The sequence below is a fragment of the Gadus morhua genome, chromosome 3 (genome assembly GCF_902167405.1).
Source record: "Gadus morhua chromosome 3, gadMor3.0, whole genome shotgun sequence".
In the NCBI taxonomy this organism is placed as follows: domain Eukaryota; kingdom Metazoa; phylum Chordata; class Actinopteri; order Gadiformes; family Gadidae; genus Gadus; species Gadus morhua.
In genome coordinates, this window is record NC_044050.1 from 24,409,982 (window position 1) to 24,427,009 (window position 17,028).

At 44.9% G+C, this 17,028-nt stretch overlaps 1 protein-coding gene across 1 annotated transcript in view; it reads right to left on the reverse strand.

Moving 5' to 3' along the window:
• Positions 1-13,616, reverse strand: part of rbm20 (RNA binding motif protein 20) — a 38,370-nt gene extending 24,754 nt beyond the window's left edge. Inside the window, 1 exon segment of the mRNA XM_030351349.1 lies at positions 12,701-13,616. Coding sequence (XP_030207209.1) covers positions 12,701-12,852 — 152 coding nt within the window. The 5' untranslated portion in view covers positions 12,853-13,616.
• Between the last annotated feature and the right edge of the window lie 3,412 nt (positions 13,617-17,028).

The following is a 17,028-nucleotide window of genomic DNA, read 5'->3' on the forward strand; positions in this document are numbered from 1 at the left end:
AAGAGATTTGGCACGCAAGGATCAAAGAAATATATGAAATTTGGATTTGACAACATTTTATCAATTAATCACATAGAGCAATGTTTCACTTCAGATGCTGATCTTCATTTCATCTTGGATGCCTCATTTATAATATCTGCCTTACAACAGGTTAACCCTGGATGTGGCTTGTTGCGTTGTGCTTTAAGAGGAACAGGAATCCTATGGACAGAGGATTTTGTTTGTTGCTTGGTGTATATCTGTAATGTGCTAACAGGTAGGGCCAACTGGCCACTATCAGCAGGGAGCCACGACAGTTACTGTCTCTCTTCCTCAGCCGGGAAGACTCTGACATCTGAACCAACCCAGACACCCACACACTGATCCACTTCATACACACACGCTCACAAAAATCTGCACACAAACGCACATCTTACACATAAACACACACGCTAACACCTAGACAAACAATCCTTACACGTACAAAAAAAAAAAAACCATGCCAAACCCCAGAAGTTGCACAGAAAAAAAAAAAAAACCAAAAAAATTCTGTAATAAAACGCTAACGCTAACCCTTAGAAATGAAGTAGCACAAGTAGGAACATTTTAATACCAGCTCTCATCACGTTGTAATGGGCCCACACCATGTGCCCTCTCTCCCCTCCCAGGAGACCCATTGATCACCCCCGGGGTTAATGGACAGGAAGCACTCCGGCGTGTGGGCTGCCCCCTTGCGCTGACAAACAGAGAGCACCCGCTGCCCTATCACGCTCCCCTGGTCCCCTCAGGCCTTTTGGGTGGGCCATTAACATACCTGATTTTAAATGTGTGTCCCTCTGGCTGGCAGACACGCCAGAACACTCTGTCATCTTCTCTATCTGTGTCCTTGGCTCTTCATCTGCCTGTCTATTCTCTCCTGTATCATTCTTTTCTGTAGCGTTTTCTGTCCTAATTTCAGCACTCGTTTCTCATGCTTTAATACTTCAAACTTTTCTCACAACTTCCCTCCAATGTCTTTCTTGCCTACACAAACAAGTGCATGCATGTGTGTGTCTGTGTGTGTGTGTGAGTGCGTTCATGTGTATGTGTGTGCCTCTGCATGTGTGCGTGGGTGTATTTGTGTGTGTGTGTGAGTGTCTGTGTGTTTGTGTGTGTGTGTGTGTGTGTGTGTGTGTGTTTGTGTGTTCATAGGCTGAGTCAGAGAGGCGAGCGATGGTTTTGATAGAGGATTATAGCCCTGGACAGTGTGTTATGTGGAGGGTAGACACTGCAGGCTCAGGCCAACTCTGGAGCTCACCACCTAAAATAGTTACTGAAGAAGACAAATGACTATCAGACTATCAAAAGCCACCGCCCAGGGCTCTGAACCGGGATGTTTGTGCTTCCTACAATGCCAACAGCTCGTCAGGCAGATCAGCTGCAGTCACCTTGAGACAAGAAGAATGCTCCATGGTGAGGTTTGCCTTCACATTTACATTTATAAAACTATAAAAAAGTGTTAAAATAAATATTTTGTATTTGCTTGGTGACAAACTTTCAAGTATTTAAGTCTTCACTTTGAGTTGCAACCCGGCATTGTGTCACTGTTGCCTGGAAACCGTCACCTGTGACGCCAGGCGTTTCTTTAAAAAGACCCCTCTTTTCCGCTTCCTAAACCTGAAGTCTGACTCAGCCCAGACACTGACATCACTAACATGACTCACTTACAAAAACAAACACGCACATACAAGCGCTACTGTCAAGAGAGACGACTGCGACCTCAATCAATGTCAAAACACACTCCTCAAGAAGAAGTGAAATCTGTGTGGTCCTTGGACTAGCCCAACAGGGAATCGCACCCATCACCCCTAACCCCTAACCCCTAACTTGGGTTAGGGGTTAGGGGTGATGGGTGCGATTCCCACTCCTGGGGCCATCTATGCTCAGAAATGCAAGAACCAGGAAAGGGTTGGATAAATGCAACAGACCTGGTTGGTTCAAGAACCCCCTTTGAAGAGGAGGTTTGATAAGATGTTTGGTTTTTCAGGTAGTAGTATTCCCAAGTGCAAGACAAATTCCCCTTGGGGCAATAACGGTTTATCTATCTATCTATCTATCTAGTAGCAGCTGGAACAGTTTGTTGCTGAGATCAATAGTACGTCAATAGTATGGTTTCACTGCAGTACAGAAAGCATTTGTTTCCGCCTCCCCTGATATAACAAAACATTCACACTATCGCATTACAAATAACTTGGCCAGTATAAACGCATAGTGTGCATTAGTGCGCTTATCTGGTGAAGCTCGCTCTACTGGTGTGCTCAAGATATCACTTCCCATAGGACATTCCACCGAATCAAATGCGTCTTGACAGCAATGATGGGTGGGTTTTCATATTCATAGACATTCACATTCATTTATTTAGATAGAGTTAACACTTGGTTAAGAAAGACCTTAACAGTTGCCTGATGTTTCTTTTAAGAAAAGGAAAACAGGAGATGTGCCAATTGAGACGCAGCCAAAGGTCTGGTGTGGAAAATGGTTGGAACAGGTGGAAGACACGATTTCATGCTTGCATTACAAATAATAGCATTGATAAAGGGCTGAATTAACACCGCATCGTTTTTCGAAGGGGAAAATGCCTCCATATTTAACGGGGCATTATAACAGGGCCGTATCACAGTATGCATGTGTCTCTGATATGGGCAAGGCGCTGTGCGAGTGACCAACATCTTAAATAGTATAACCTGACAGTGACTGATTACTCCGTAAGTACCAGTAGTACACAGGGCCTGGGACTAGTACACATATTAGTACTAGTAAACAGCAACGATAACTCAAGAGAACGCTGGCATTAACACTTCCATGTAATAGGAGTGACATGTGAATCCTTAAATTTTAATACATAGAGTCTATTAAGAAGCCTCCGAGAGGTTGGCAAGGGGCCCGGGTATTTGATTTCATCTCCGACGGTCCAAAAGAGGCTTAGTGACAGGCAGACTGGGTTTTTAGTGCTCAGGCAGCGTCTCTTGAGAATGCCCTCACCGGAGCGGTTTGGTTGACACCTTGCTTGGAGCATTCTGTCCTAATCCCCGCAGACTCTATCAAATTGGGTGGATCCATTCCAAAAGTTATGCTGGCTTCCTCCTGAGTAAGTAGTGGAACATGGGATAGCTTCATTGGTTATCATGGGAACGGCATTGTCAGAAATGCCTGGAGAAGTTTTTGATGAACCTCAAATAACAATGTTATTCCAATCAAGTAAAATACAGGGTAGGGACAGTATAGTCTGCACACAGACTATAGATATTATTGTCAATAAATCTATTAAAACCTGTAATAGAGTCAAACAAAACAGTAAGCAAGTGTCGACAAAGATCGACTAATGATTAATGTAACCCGAAGCTGCCCTCGAGGCAGCAACTGCCCGCATAATGGATGGCATGAGCGAAAGGTGACCCATTTTGAACTGTCAACGAATCAACAAAATGTCTGCGGCCTCTATCATCGGCTCACCCCATTGGCAGGGGCGGTGTCACGTGACCAGGGACCAAACATTCTGGTGGGGTGCCGCGTTGGATATCAGGCATTGCCCAGCATTAACATCAGCGGAGGTTGCGGCTAAAATTACGATTGTTGATATGCAAAATCGTACATCAATGCCCAACTCTTACCAGCCCGGAGACAACCGCCACCCAGCCACGGAGACCCCACCTCCTGCCGGGCAAAACTGAGCCGTGGGAGGGTTGGAGGAAGGGGGTTTCGGCATGGCTGATCATTTCTAAACTGGCCAGCTGCTGCCCAGTGGGTTGTGGTGTGGGGGGGCATGGAGGAGGGAATGTCCCTCATGCTGCGAGAGGTGAACGATCAGGTGAGTGATCACTTGACAATTGGACAAACTTCTAGTGTGTCCAACTGGATTTCAACACTCTGGCTTAAGGGAGCTCCAGTTATGGCCGCCTGCAGAGAGTCATAGTCGGGCGGGCGGAATAAGATCACCGAAGGCCGTCTGGTACCACAGGTGTTAATGTCTCTGCATGGAGGGTTACCACTAGTGAGACGACCAAGATGGTGCGTCGAAAGGCATGGGGTTTGGAGAAGAGAGGGGAGGTGGAGGAAGGAATTTGAGGAAACAGACTTGCATTGATGGAAACCATCTTAACACTGGTGGCAGCTGCCCACTGCATGGCCATAAATCTGGACCACCGAGACAGGAGGGAAGACGCCTCCTAGTTGGGTTTAGAACCTGCACGAGTGACGACAGACTAACCAATTAATTTGAGACAGCTTGCTTTGCTTTGGTTAGCGGAGGACTTTCTTACAGTAGTTTGACTAGCATACTTTTAACTGGCTTCTCGACCCATTGGCCACAGAAAGCACTTAAAGTTATTGCCTGACATTCACCCATTCATACACACATTCACACTCCGGCCACAGTGTCAGCCATGCAAGGTGACGGCCAGCTTGTCGGGAGTAGTAAGGGTTAGGTGTCTTGCTCAGGGACACCTCAACACTCCACTAGGAGGAGCCAGGGTTTGAACTAGCAATCCAGTCGACCCACTCTACCTCCTGATCCATTGCTGCTCATGTGCCATGCCTGTGCCAACTGTGACCTAGCCCAACATGCATGTTTATGTTTAGCTCATTGTCTTTGTTCATCTGTATGTCAAGTCTGTGTGTGTACTTTAAGAGCAAGGGAAAAAAACATCAAAACCCTGTGTGTGAACATACAACTTGGCGAATTAAGCTGATTCTGATTCCTAAAGATGTGCTGAAACCTCATTCTTGGTGGCTATTTATCTGTATTGCGCTCTGCAATGCTGAAAAGGTTGTGACCTCACGGTATTTCCTTTGCCTCAAGCGGCCTATGTTAAATCATCTCCACCAGTGCAATGCATATTGTTCCCTTACAACTACAACAGAAAGCATGTGACCACAGATGGAGAACATAAAGTACCATTTCTCACACAACATAAAACAACAAATACACCAGGCATTTCCAAGGAAGACAAATCTATGTCAATAATTATAACAAAGAAGAATAAAATGATGGTATTCTACACAGGAGGTTTTGAAACCCCTTGAGAAAAACTCTCTTCTATTCTATTTTCCAGTTTCCCTTTATTTCTTACCGGTGGTTGGGCTAAACAGGAAATGCTTTGGCCAGTTAAAATCTCAGGGGATCCATTTTATGACTTGTGAATCCCTAAAATCATATGGATAGGGCTGAAAATACATCAGGTGTTAAGCCATAGAACTGAGGAGAGGTGAATGGGGAACGAGTATTGCTCTAAAACAAAGCAGTGCAAAGCAAAAACCATGGAAAAGGCTCTTATTCTCTGTTAAGTACACCTGATGACGCACAGTTCTTTGGACGTGGGTGCATTCACAAACAGCAATAATCGTAGTACCTCCTTGCAAAAGGCTTGCCAGCAGGCCCTATTCTGTCCTGATTCCAACATCATCAACACTTTACAGTCTAGACAGTTAAACGATTGCAACCCTATTTGACATTAGCAGGGTCTTAAGGCACCACTGGTTGCTCACCAGAGACTAATGAAACGCGAGGTCGTCCTCACATAAATGGCCCCTCTGATATGATCAATTAGTGAACTGGATATAGAAGCAGTTCTCTGGCATGGTGTTGACCGGCTGGGTCTGTCTGGGTGCTCTATTAGGAGCAGAGTGCTCAGATGATTAGGGATGATTATGGGCCTGATAGGTTGTATTATAGGTAGTTATATTTACGTCAAACAAAAGACACACAACACTCTTATCAGCCATGTCTAGTGTCTCTGAGGGAGGGCTTGAGAGCCAGACATTCCTTTCAGTCTGTGTATCCCCTGCTGCCGTTCTTTCTCTATCTGTCCCTTTCAAAGGTGGATCATTGTGAGGGCCCTGTGCTGTCTACATTTAAAGTTGGGCGTCTTAGCAGCGAGATTATCACCACATAATAGCATTCATTTGCGAGGCTTTAAGTTATAGCTGGGGAGACGCTCTTTAAAGTCCATAAGAAAATAAAGTGTGCGGGCACACACACACACACACACACACACACACACACACGCACACGCACACGCACACGCACACACACACGCACACGCACACGCACACACACACACACACACACACACACACACACACACACACACACACAAACTGTCTAATCCGGTGCAAATAGGTTAGATTAACATCCGTCATCTTTAGTGTTGAATATATTGTAGCGTTATTTGCACAAGCAGTGCGTGCTCGTGGTACCAGTCCACGACCACGCGCGTAAACGTATCCGTGTGCGTGCGTCCACCGCTCTCGTGGGGTAGCAGAGATGAAAGCGGCATGCCTTTGGGATAAGCGCACACACACATGCTACACACACAGCAGCGGGCGCTCAGCTGTCGGAGCCCGCCTTCAGACGCGGACCGTGGCTGGGCGCTACCCTGCCTGCGGTAGATTGGACCGCGACAAGGCTTATCAACCACCGATGCAGCCCTCTGCCGTTCAGCCCGGGGGTAGCCACCGACATACACCCAGTGCTCCGTACATTCAGTACATTCATTGGATGGTGCATTGAGAGCGCCTGAGGCTAGAGTGCAGCCTTGCCCAAGGGTAGTGTGAACAGACCCTCGTTCAGGGAAAGGTCCCCGATCAATAAGCATGGGGATTTTTACAATATTTTGTAAATTTTTTAAATGGGAAAAGTTGTTGATTACACCTGTGTTTCTGATAGTCCCGGTACACAGCAAACCTATATGGGCTTTATAGCAGGCCTGAACGATCATAGACAATATCAGTAGCCTACAATGTAGAAGGATTCCCTAATCCAGTAGCCGGCTTCAGATTGTTTTGGGCTGGTTTATAAAGACGTAAATGTAACACATCACACTATCGGGCATGTAGCAGGCATAACAGTAATTCTCCAATTATGTAGCTACTATAAAAGCCTACTACATTTAACATGATAAGAATGGCCAAATGGGAACATGTTCCCTTTTCTTTTTTCAGAATTATAACATCAAATACTGTTGATGTATTGACTATCAACTGCCCAACTGCCAGTGACTTCATTTCAGAAACATGTCAGCTTAACACATGAGGCTGTGTTGTGAAGATTTCATGTAGCTAGTGTTAGCTTAGTTCACCACCATCAGGAGTCCAGCCCGTTGAGTGGTTGATCACAAACCATAAATCAAGGGCCGTCATCTCAGAGCCATGGACACTTATTAAAGTTTAATAAATCACCAAAATGCAAAAAACGCAAACTAGGACCGACTACGACTGTATAATAAGCATATTATTCACAGTACAAACAATTTATTGGAACTGAATTTATATACAACTACCAAGATAAAAGGTCAAACAATCTCCCTTGTCCTGTGTCCAATTTATGCCTTGTTTTTTTATTTTAACTGCCAATAAAAGCCCTGTGTGTGTCACTGTTTCACCCCCCACACACACACAGTCACACACAGACACACACACACACAGAAGGTCTTGTCACTGGGGATACTAGACGCTGGTGTCGTTTTCATTCATAACCACTAAAGAAAATTCTGAAGGTTGTGTTCACTGCCTGCGTCCCTCATATTCCTCAAGGCACTTCATTAGTTATGACCAGCACCTTTAATTTTAGCTTGCGTTTATGTCAAGACCTTTACACTGTGCCAGTGCATTTACTGTAGCGTTAAGAAACCGGAGGCAGTGTTGAAGAGTTAATCCAATAGAACTCTGGCCGTTGTTACAGGATTTGACTTGCTGCAACGACCACAGTCTTAAATTGAAAAAACAGGTCTCAGAATAAAATAAACCTCTTCTCTTTCTCCAATTTAGAATCGCGGAGTAACTTTCCACGGGTCAGCCTATATGAGACATGGGCAATATTATACACTCGCATTTTACAAGTGTTATGCCAGTGATAGCCTGGTATGAAGATACGACGTCATTTAATACTATCGAGGTATAAAATATCACATAATCTCTGCTCGCAAAATGGGAACATAGCCAAGGGCATAATTTGGTATCGATATCTAAGCCTCTTGATAACATGATACATAGCCAGCCAGGGAATAGTTACCCATGATTAATTCTTAAATTGTTGTAATGATATTGTTTATATATACTGCTTTTGTAAGCGTTGGCTATACAACATTTTTATTCTTACAAAGATGTAGGTTTTAGTTTACTTGCTTCAATAGTGCCAAATTCTTGAGGTTAAACTCAGATGATTTCTTATGTCAGGCAGTTAATGAAAAATAAATAGCACAGGGAATGAAGTGCTACACATCACAATCAATTGTAAAATACAGAAGCAAATCTAAGCCTCTAAGCCTACATGCAAAAAATGTATTAGCTGATTATGAAGTATGCTGAGTATTTTAGTTTTGGAATCTATCACATTTGGATTGGGCGCAATAAGTGTGCTTGCACTAAGCCGACCAGATTTCTGAAATGAAAAACAGGGACATTTGTAGTTTGGCGATGAACATATCAACAAAATATCTGATGTTATTATTTCTGAAATAAAAAAAAGGGGGCATTTGCCTATTCTTATCAGGGTCAATGTAGTACTGTGGTAAAAGATCTGTCATCTCATGCCCAATTGTTGACAATAATTGGTTTTAACCCTACAATCTAGGCAAAACAAGTAGCTGTTATAAGGAATCGTTCCATATTGTACAGTTTAAGACCACACCTGCTTATGATATTAGTCCGATAGTTAGACCTGGCCTAGCGAGGTCGCACCACAGTCTTTAAGATTGACACCTTTAACCCTCCTAAAATGAATACTCATGAGCACGCTAGAATCTTTTGCACTTTAAAAAAATCGATTCATAAATTTAGAACTTTTATCTATTTTAAGCAAAGGGCATTTCCGGGGACACCTTCAGGCGAGGATCGGACCCCAGAGACAGGAACAGAGTCCCCGTAAAACAGTGACGTGTGGTCACCCTAGCTCGCACACCATGCCTTCACGCCATGCTGGGAGAATACGTTTCATCCACGATATCTAGGCCTGCCCCTGGGGATTTCATCCAGGAATAGCGGCCAGGTCAGTTTTAGCTGAGACCGGAAAAGCTGCATCAGTCTTGTATGTGCAGCAATTTATAAAAAAAATGATATCCTTTTCTAAATGTACCAACATGGCAACAAATAAATCACTGTCCCTAACAATTTTGTCATCGGCAGATATTGTATCTGTCAATAACCCAGACCGAATCTGTCAGACAAATGTGTCGAGCTGTGAATGTCTCCGCTTGAAATGTGTGAAGGGTCTGTCATCGCACGTTTTCGATTCTAAATTTGTGTAATTTATCTTTGCTTCAAACCCAGAATGTATCTTTCTGCGGGTGATGCCTGAAATCCATCCATCGACGTTAACCGTTTCGGACAGACAAAGCACACAGTGTGAAATATTTGTGGCTATATGTGAGGACATTAAGGGGCCGTGACTGGGACAGCCGCAGCGGTAGAAATAAGGGCCGATGGCTAGCCCCTAGGGCCCCCACTGTGCGCCATGCCACCGGTCAGCAATTTAACATTAAGGTTAGCCGCATGTGCTGCTACGCGTCAACAGGCCCATTGCACTTAGCACACAGGCAGGTTCCAAGCCATTGTAGCCATATGTCGTGCATGTGAATGTGTACAGTATGTGACAATAATACACACGTTGTCGTACTCACAGGATAGAGTTGAGGGCTAGCCATTTTGAAGAAGGAATGTAACAGCGAGTGCTATCAGTTGTGACCAAAAGTTTCCTAGAAAAGCGGGGGTTGTCCCAGGAGCTGGCTAGCCCCGTCATGCTAATCACACAGGCTGGCTCCTTATATCTTTGCTGAGAAGTACTCGGTTAGACAAGACCGAGTGGATACCACATGGTACACATTCTAAATTGCCATTTGGAGACACAGAAGACTTTTTGAAAACACCTAGCTGTGTGTAACGAAACATGAAGCGTGTAATTCGTTTTTATTGGGTCATTGAAATAGACAACAGGGCTTTCTAAGTGGCTGTAAAGTTTAGAGGCTGATCATCAATTGGCACAGCAACAGCTACCCGACACTGTAAGGTGTGAAGATGGCTGCAGACAGCAAGATGGATGAACAGACCGTCTGGACCGCTAGATACAGTACAAAGACAGACCGAACTTTCCTTGTTAAATCTGTACAAAGAGACCGGGATAGAAATACTATCCCTTGTTAAATCTGTACAAAGAGGGATACAGAAAAAATCTTTCCTTTTATGTTTTTCACACACTATGCCAACAAACTTCGAAATAGTAGCCAGATGTTGAAGTGTGAGGCTCTTTGGCATAATAGAGTAGCCTATAACGTAATTCACAGTCTAACACTTTATTTTCCGTCACTAACCAAGAGGAAACTGCAAGTCAAGTGGGTCAAAACGGCTGTCAAACTTGTTGATACAAAATACACGCAACCAGGCTTACTGTTGTCAGCTGTGGTAAATTCACCGGATGCAGGGCTGTTTTTCACATTAGTGAAGACAACGTTTTAAATGATTAAATGTGTAAAGGCACAGCTTGGGTCCTGTAACAGGTGCTGAGACACCAGTCAGGGTTCGATCAGACCACTGACCCTGCCAACGACAGGTCCCTAACTCACGTTACTTTAGACATAAAGACTGTCTTCTCACATGTTTTTTGCCAAGTAAACAATTAAAAACCAAAGCAGCTGCTATGGAGTATAGATCATTGATTGCCAGATTACGCTAGTGAAGACAATAGGGAATTGCTTGTTCATAAACTTTTTTTCCTTTTTTACAATTAATCAGTTAAAAAGGAACAAAAACATATCTTTTTCTGTTTCTGAATTGTGTTCAGCAACTTGTGCAGGCTTCTATTTAGACAGAGACGTTACTGTGTACTGCCGCGATATATTGGCAAGTCATGTGTCGGTATTGAAAACTTTAGGATTAGAATGGCGAGGTTGATAATGACAACTTAATAAAATATTTTTAAAACACCAGAAAGACAGCATACAAAAACAAGGTGTTTTACAAAATGTTTAGCAAGTTGTTAATCAAAAGTGAACCTTCCAGTTGCTTCGAAAAATTACCTTCAAAACCTTCGTTCACTGACTTCAAAGACGACCAAATCTTGTAAAACATGATTGATGCCTGCTTGAGCATCACTAACACATAAATTGTGGATGTTTTAAAATAGAAGCAGCACCGTGCAAAGCCATACATGGGCCCTCTAACCTTTCACTTTTCAGCACAGCAAGCAACAAACAGGGCGCCTTACGCGCACAGCCACTAAAGGACCAACAAAAAGTCACAAATTGACCATGGTTACTTTCACTCTTTTCTATTGTGACAAAAAATACCAAACCGTTTGGGGAAAGTCAGGCCTCAATCAACCCTCTTTCAGGGCGCAAGTCAAGGTGAAGTTTTATGTACTTACCGTATTACAGAATGACAAGTTAATTTTCAATCCAAAGAAATAGGGCATTATTCAAGAATACTACCGCAATCAAATTACAGTAAACTGGCGCTGTACAACTGGAAAATTCACAACAGCGTCTATTTTAATGCAATAAGGCCTACAGTTCAATTGTGATATGTCTTCAACTATTATCTTAGTCTGTGTCAAGGTATTGGATATATACGCTGGATTAATGTTCAATTGTTATATGTGCTATCATCTTGGTTAAATCTAAACAAACCAAATACTAACGTTATAATTTGAGGGTATCCATGAAAGGTATACGATTAATTAAATGCATGATTATTGCCTAAAGTACCTATTTGATCATGTCAGGTCATATCAATCAACAAAACGTTGATATTTTCGACGTTAAGTAAATGTTGAAATATTGTTGAATTATTTCAGTAAACTGGATTCTTTCGAAATTCTGTAAATATCACTAAATGTGACTTGGTTCCGTACCTTTTCATATTGATACACCAGAAGAAGTCAAAATATATGATCTGACAAAGACTTTTAACCCAGGGAGTCACTTTTTATTCTTCTCTCGTACTTTTTAAGCAGGGTCAAAAGGTAAATTAGAATATTGCATCAGTCTTTTATTCTTTCTTATAACTATATTTTATTATCGTTTATTTCTGAAATTCAGCCTTGTGCTGATGTGTAAGGGTTGACTGAGATACTATAGAAAAAAAAATATTAGAATACACTACCATGAAAATGAAATGATAATGTTCTATGCTACCATGGATTTACTTCTTATTAAGCCACAACAGTCATTTATGACTTGCCAAATTGTATCTGATGATGTAGATGCTGTTGTGAATGTTAACAGTTCAAAGATATAACCAAATCCTTCTTTAGTGTTCACATGCATTTGAAGTAATCATTAAAACCAAAATACACAATAGATTCACAGATTTTCCTTGAATTGCGGTTTTTCATCAAGCAGTTTGCTCAAAGCATGCACTACAGTTATACAGTGCTTAACAGGGAATAAAGAAGTACAGAACTGCATTCAGGAATTGCCCTGCAGGTGCAAGTTTCGATGCAGAACCATTCCTGGACCATGCTCCCACATGCTTCATACATACTCCAAGATATCCCAGCGACTTTCACCCAGTGATTAAAATTCCAACTTCTCTCCAAACATCTTTCCGTCAAACCACAAACTCTCAATGGAAAGCTGTGTTCTCAGCTGTGTTGTATCCCCACTCGAACCGATGCATTATTCCACCAGCTCCAGTTCTCCAAAGCTCCGTGACAACTGTGCGGAAGCCCGACTTAAGGGGGTTTGGTACTCACCTCTGCAGGGGTTCTCCGGAAGAGTTGGCCGCCGGGTATCCTCCACCTCCACTACCACCGGCGAATCCTTTTCCCAACATCTTGGCCTGGCTGTCCTTCAGAGTCTCAACGTGCCTCTGTATGTCCCCACTCCAATCCCAGTTCTGATGCATGGCAAAGCAAACTGCCCCCGTACCCCCTGGGGTTCTACCACACCCCTGCACCCCTAAATCAACCTGCTGTACGCCCCCAAACCACCACCAACACTACCACCACCACCACCACCACCACAACAGCTAACTAAACAATCACCTCAACTCCCTCCACAGAAATACAAAAAGCTAAAGCAATGGATCCAGGTGAGGCCTCTCTCTAATCGCTTTCTGTCTCTCTCCCTATGTCTCTCTGGCTCTCTCGCTCTCCGTCTCACTCTCTCTGTCTCTCTCTCACCCTATCTGTCTCTCTCCCTTCCCTCCTGCTGTGGCTCTGGCGTCCGTCAGTAAAAGCCGGCCAGCTGGAGTAGAGGGTCTCTGTCTCTGCCTCCCAGCCCCCTGATGGACAGCAGCAGTGGTCGCAGTCTGCCCCCCCCCCCCCTCCCACACCTCCAGCTCCCGTCTCTCTCTCTCCCAGCGCTGTCGCACACCGCAAGGCCCTGCCACACACCGTCACACACACACACACACACACAGAAAGAGAAGGTGGAGGTGAAGGCAAGCAGGACTGGTACCGAAGGGGAGCGGAGGCGTGAGTGAGAGAGGGAACCACAGAGGGGAGGCGTGCGTGTGGGGGGCCGCGACGGCAGGAGGGGGCTGAGTTGAAGGCAAGGCCCCTGAGCGACCAATTGGGACACCCCTGCTTGGGACAGCTCCGTGCAGCACGACAACAGAGAGCGGAGTGTGACGCTACCCCCCTTGTCCTGCCCCAACCACTGCTGATTATCACCTCCGGCACACACACACATTCTCATACACACACACTCTAATACAGACATATTTAGGTGCACACACACACACACACACACACACACACACATTCTCATACACACACACACACACACACACACACACACACACACACACACACACACACACACACACACACACACACACACACACACACACACACATTCTAAAACAGACATATTTAGGTGCACACACACACACTCTAATGCAGACATATTTAGGTGCACACTCTCAGACACACATACGTAGGCACACACACATTCATTGGCACACACTCATACACATTAATAGACACACACTCATGCACATTAATAAACACACCCTCACACAGGCATACATAGACACACACAGACACACAGACAGTCATACACACAGACACATTCACTCTCGTTCACAATCTTTCTCATAAACACACACAAATCCATCAATGCACACACACACACACACACACACACACACACACACACACACACACACACACACACACACACACACACACACACACACACACACACACACTCTCATGCACCCCCACCCTGGCGGGGCTGGCCAGTGAGAGCGTGGGTTCGGAGGGAATGCCATCAGTCAGTTGCTGGGTGTCAGGAAGGTGTGATCTGCGGTGTGATTGGAGCACAGGGCTACGGACAGCGTGTCAGATGATTCACATTTTGTGGTTGCAGCCCGCTTGTCTGGGGTTTCACATCTGTTGGCCCCAAGCCGGGCTCCTTTGTAATAAATCACTATCGGGGTGGGGTTATGGCCGTTGTGCAATAGAGGGAGTGTGTGTGTTCGTCAATGTATGTGTCTGTGTATGTCAATGCATGTGTGTCTGTATATGTCTATGTATGTGTGTCAATGTGTGTATAAATATGTGAGTGTGTCTATGAATGTATGAGTGTGTGTGCATGAATGTATGAGTGCGTGTGCATGGATGAATGAGTGTGTGTGTGTGTGTGTATGAGTGTGTATATATGAATGTATGAGTAAGTGTGTGTATATGATTATGTGTGTGTCTGTGTATTCGCGAATGCTAGCATGTGTATGTTTTCAGAATTGTTCAAATATACAGTACAAACCATGTGGTTACTTTGCCTCCGCCTTGAATACTGAACAGAGGGAATGTACAGAAACACAGGGGGATGGACAGACGGACAGATAAGTCTAAAGATGGTTCGCAACCACTCACTCGGAGAGAAAGACATTTCCTCAATCTACACCTTGTACCGCAGTGACGGACGGCAAAGTCACACCAACACCTGACAAATTCCTCTGGGGAAAGAGAGCGAGAGAGAGGGACAGAGAGCGAGAGAGAGGGACAGAGAGAGAGAGAGAGGGACAGAGAGAGAGAGGGACAGAGAGAGAGAGAGAGAGGGACAGAGACAGAGAGAGAGAGAGAGAGAGAGAGAGAGAGAGAGGGACAGAGAGCGAGAGAGGGGGACAGAGAGCGAGAGAGAGGGACAGAGAGAGAGAGAGACAGAGAGAGAGAGAGAGAGGGACAGAGACAGAGAGAGAGAGAGAGAGAGAGAGAGAGAGAGAGAGAGAGAGAGAGAGGGACAGAGAGAGCGAGAGAGAGGGACAGAGAGAGAGAGAGAGGGACAGAGAGATAGGGAGAGAAACAAACTAACAATACACCCCCCCCCCCTCCGCCATACATACATCCACTAGGCGTATTTTTAGGCCCTGTAAGACACCAGATACCACTGTAGTATGTAGGGTGTTCTAGAAGGCCAGCCCGCAGGATCGCGCTAAGCACGGCGGGGTAAAGGGGTGCCTAATTACAAAAACAGTTAGGGTCTGTGCGCTGAGATCGCCCTTGATCCTGCATAGCTGACGGCCTGGAGGTCCGAGCGCCGTTCCTCTGGGGCCCTCCTCTCTCTCTCTGAGGTGTCCTTGACTTCAAACTACCCTAAAAACCAGCAGACGGACTCTACAGTCATTGGGGCGAATGGCGCTTTCAGTGTGGGCAATCTACTGCTCTTATGGCTTTATGCTGTGCGGTATCTTTCCCGGGCAATGGGTAACACTATAGACTATGTATCATAATCTGAAAAAGAGGGAACATACTGTATAGGCCTGTCTGACTGCATTAGTGGAAGTTCATTTGTGAGAAATTAGTGATGCACTGCTAAGGCCATGTGGTCCACTTAAGGAGGCGTCAAGAGAATGTGACCTGAGATTAACTGGTGGTTTTGGGCCGAATACAAGAGCTTTGTCATCCACATAAATCTATAATTTATACAAAATAAATGGCAAAGGGTATATATGTATCACTGCCATGCTTAGGGCCACAATAATCAAAATCCAGAGGCAACAAACACAATCCATTGAGCGATGAATCTGCCACTCCATTTCGCACGACAGGGTCTTCCAGAAGATGGGACGATGCAGCTGGCGATGCCATTCCCCGAATTGGGAATTCCCGTGATAAAGACGGGAATGCTTTTTATCCATGGCGGATTTAACATTACATGGACAGACTTATTTAGCCGGGGGCTCAGAGCCTAATCAAGACCCCTCTAATGGCGGTTACCTTTAGCCTCATTAGGCCCGGTATCCACGTGTTGCCATCCGACCACGTCACGCTATTCAGCAGGTCACGACACACACATACATGGCCACATGCCGCACGCACAACCGTTTACACACAGACACACACACGCAAGGTCATGCGTGGTAATAGCCGCAGCGTGGGATAGTAGGAATCCATTTTAAATAGACGGGCAAAGCCCACTTACGCAGGCACATGCAAAACCTCCCACGCACGCACACACATATGCATTAAAACCAGCCCATCCACAGAAGCGCAATCTTCTCCAATGTTTTTTTAAGGACAGGCATTCGCGTCGGACTGCAGGATATTGGTCTGTTCTCTGGCTCCGTGGCTAACCCCCACTTCAGAGCCCTAGAACAGCATTTGGCAGGGGGGTTTCAAAGGGTGTATGACCTCATAAAAGTGGCTTAAAAAAGGAATGGGGAACCGGCCCGCTCAGGACGCCCTGTAAATGCCATTGTTCCAACAGGGGGGGGGGAGGGGGCGGCAGTTGCATTTTTATACGTGCGACTAAATTTACACAGTGACACAAAACACACGCGATCGCAGCGGGAGTTTACTACTCTCGGTTAGGGCAGATGGAACAACAACAACATGAGGAGGAGTCGGTGGAGGGGCCTGCCTGAGTGAAGAGTTTATGAACGCCGCAACGTTTCACAGACTTGAGTTTGACCCTGGACTCTGGCCCCTTGAACCACGGGAGACAGGCGCCGTTGTACTGCGTTGGTGAGAGGGATGGAAGTAGAGAGGAATAAATGTAGAGGAGAAAGAGAAAAGGTGGAAAAGTTAGAAATGAAAAAATCTATATTGGCATGATGATCTTGAGAAGCAATTGT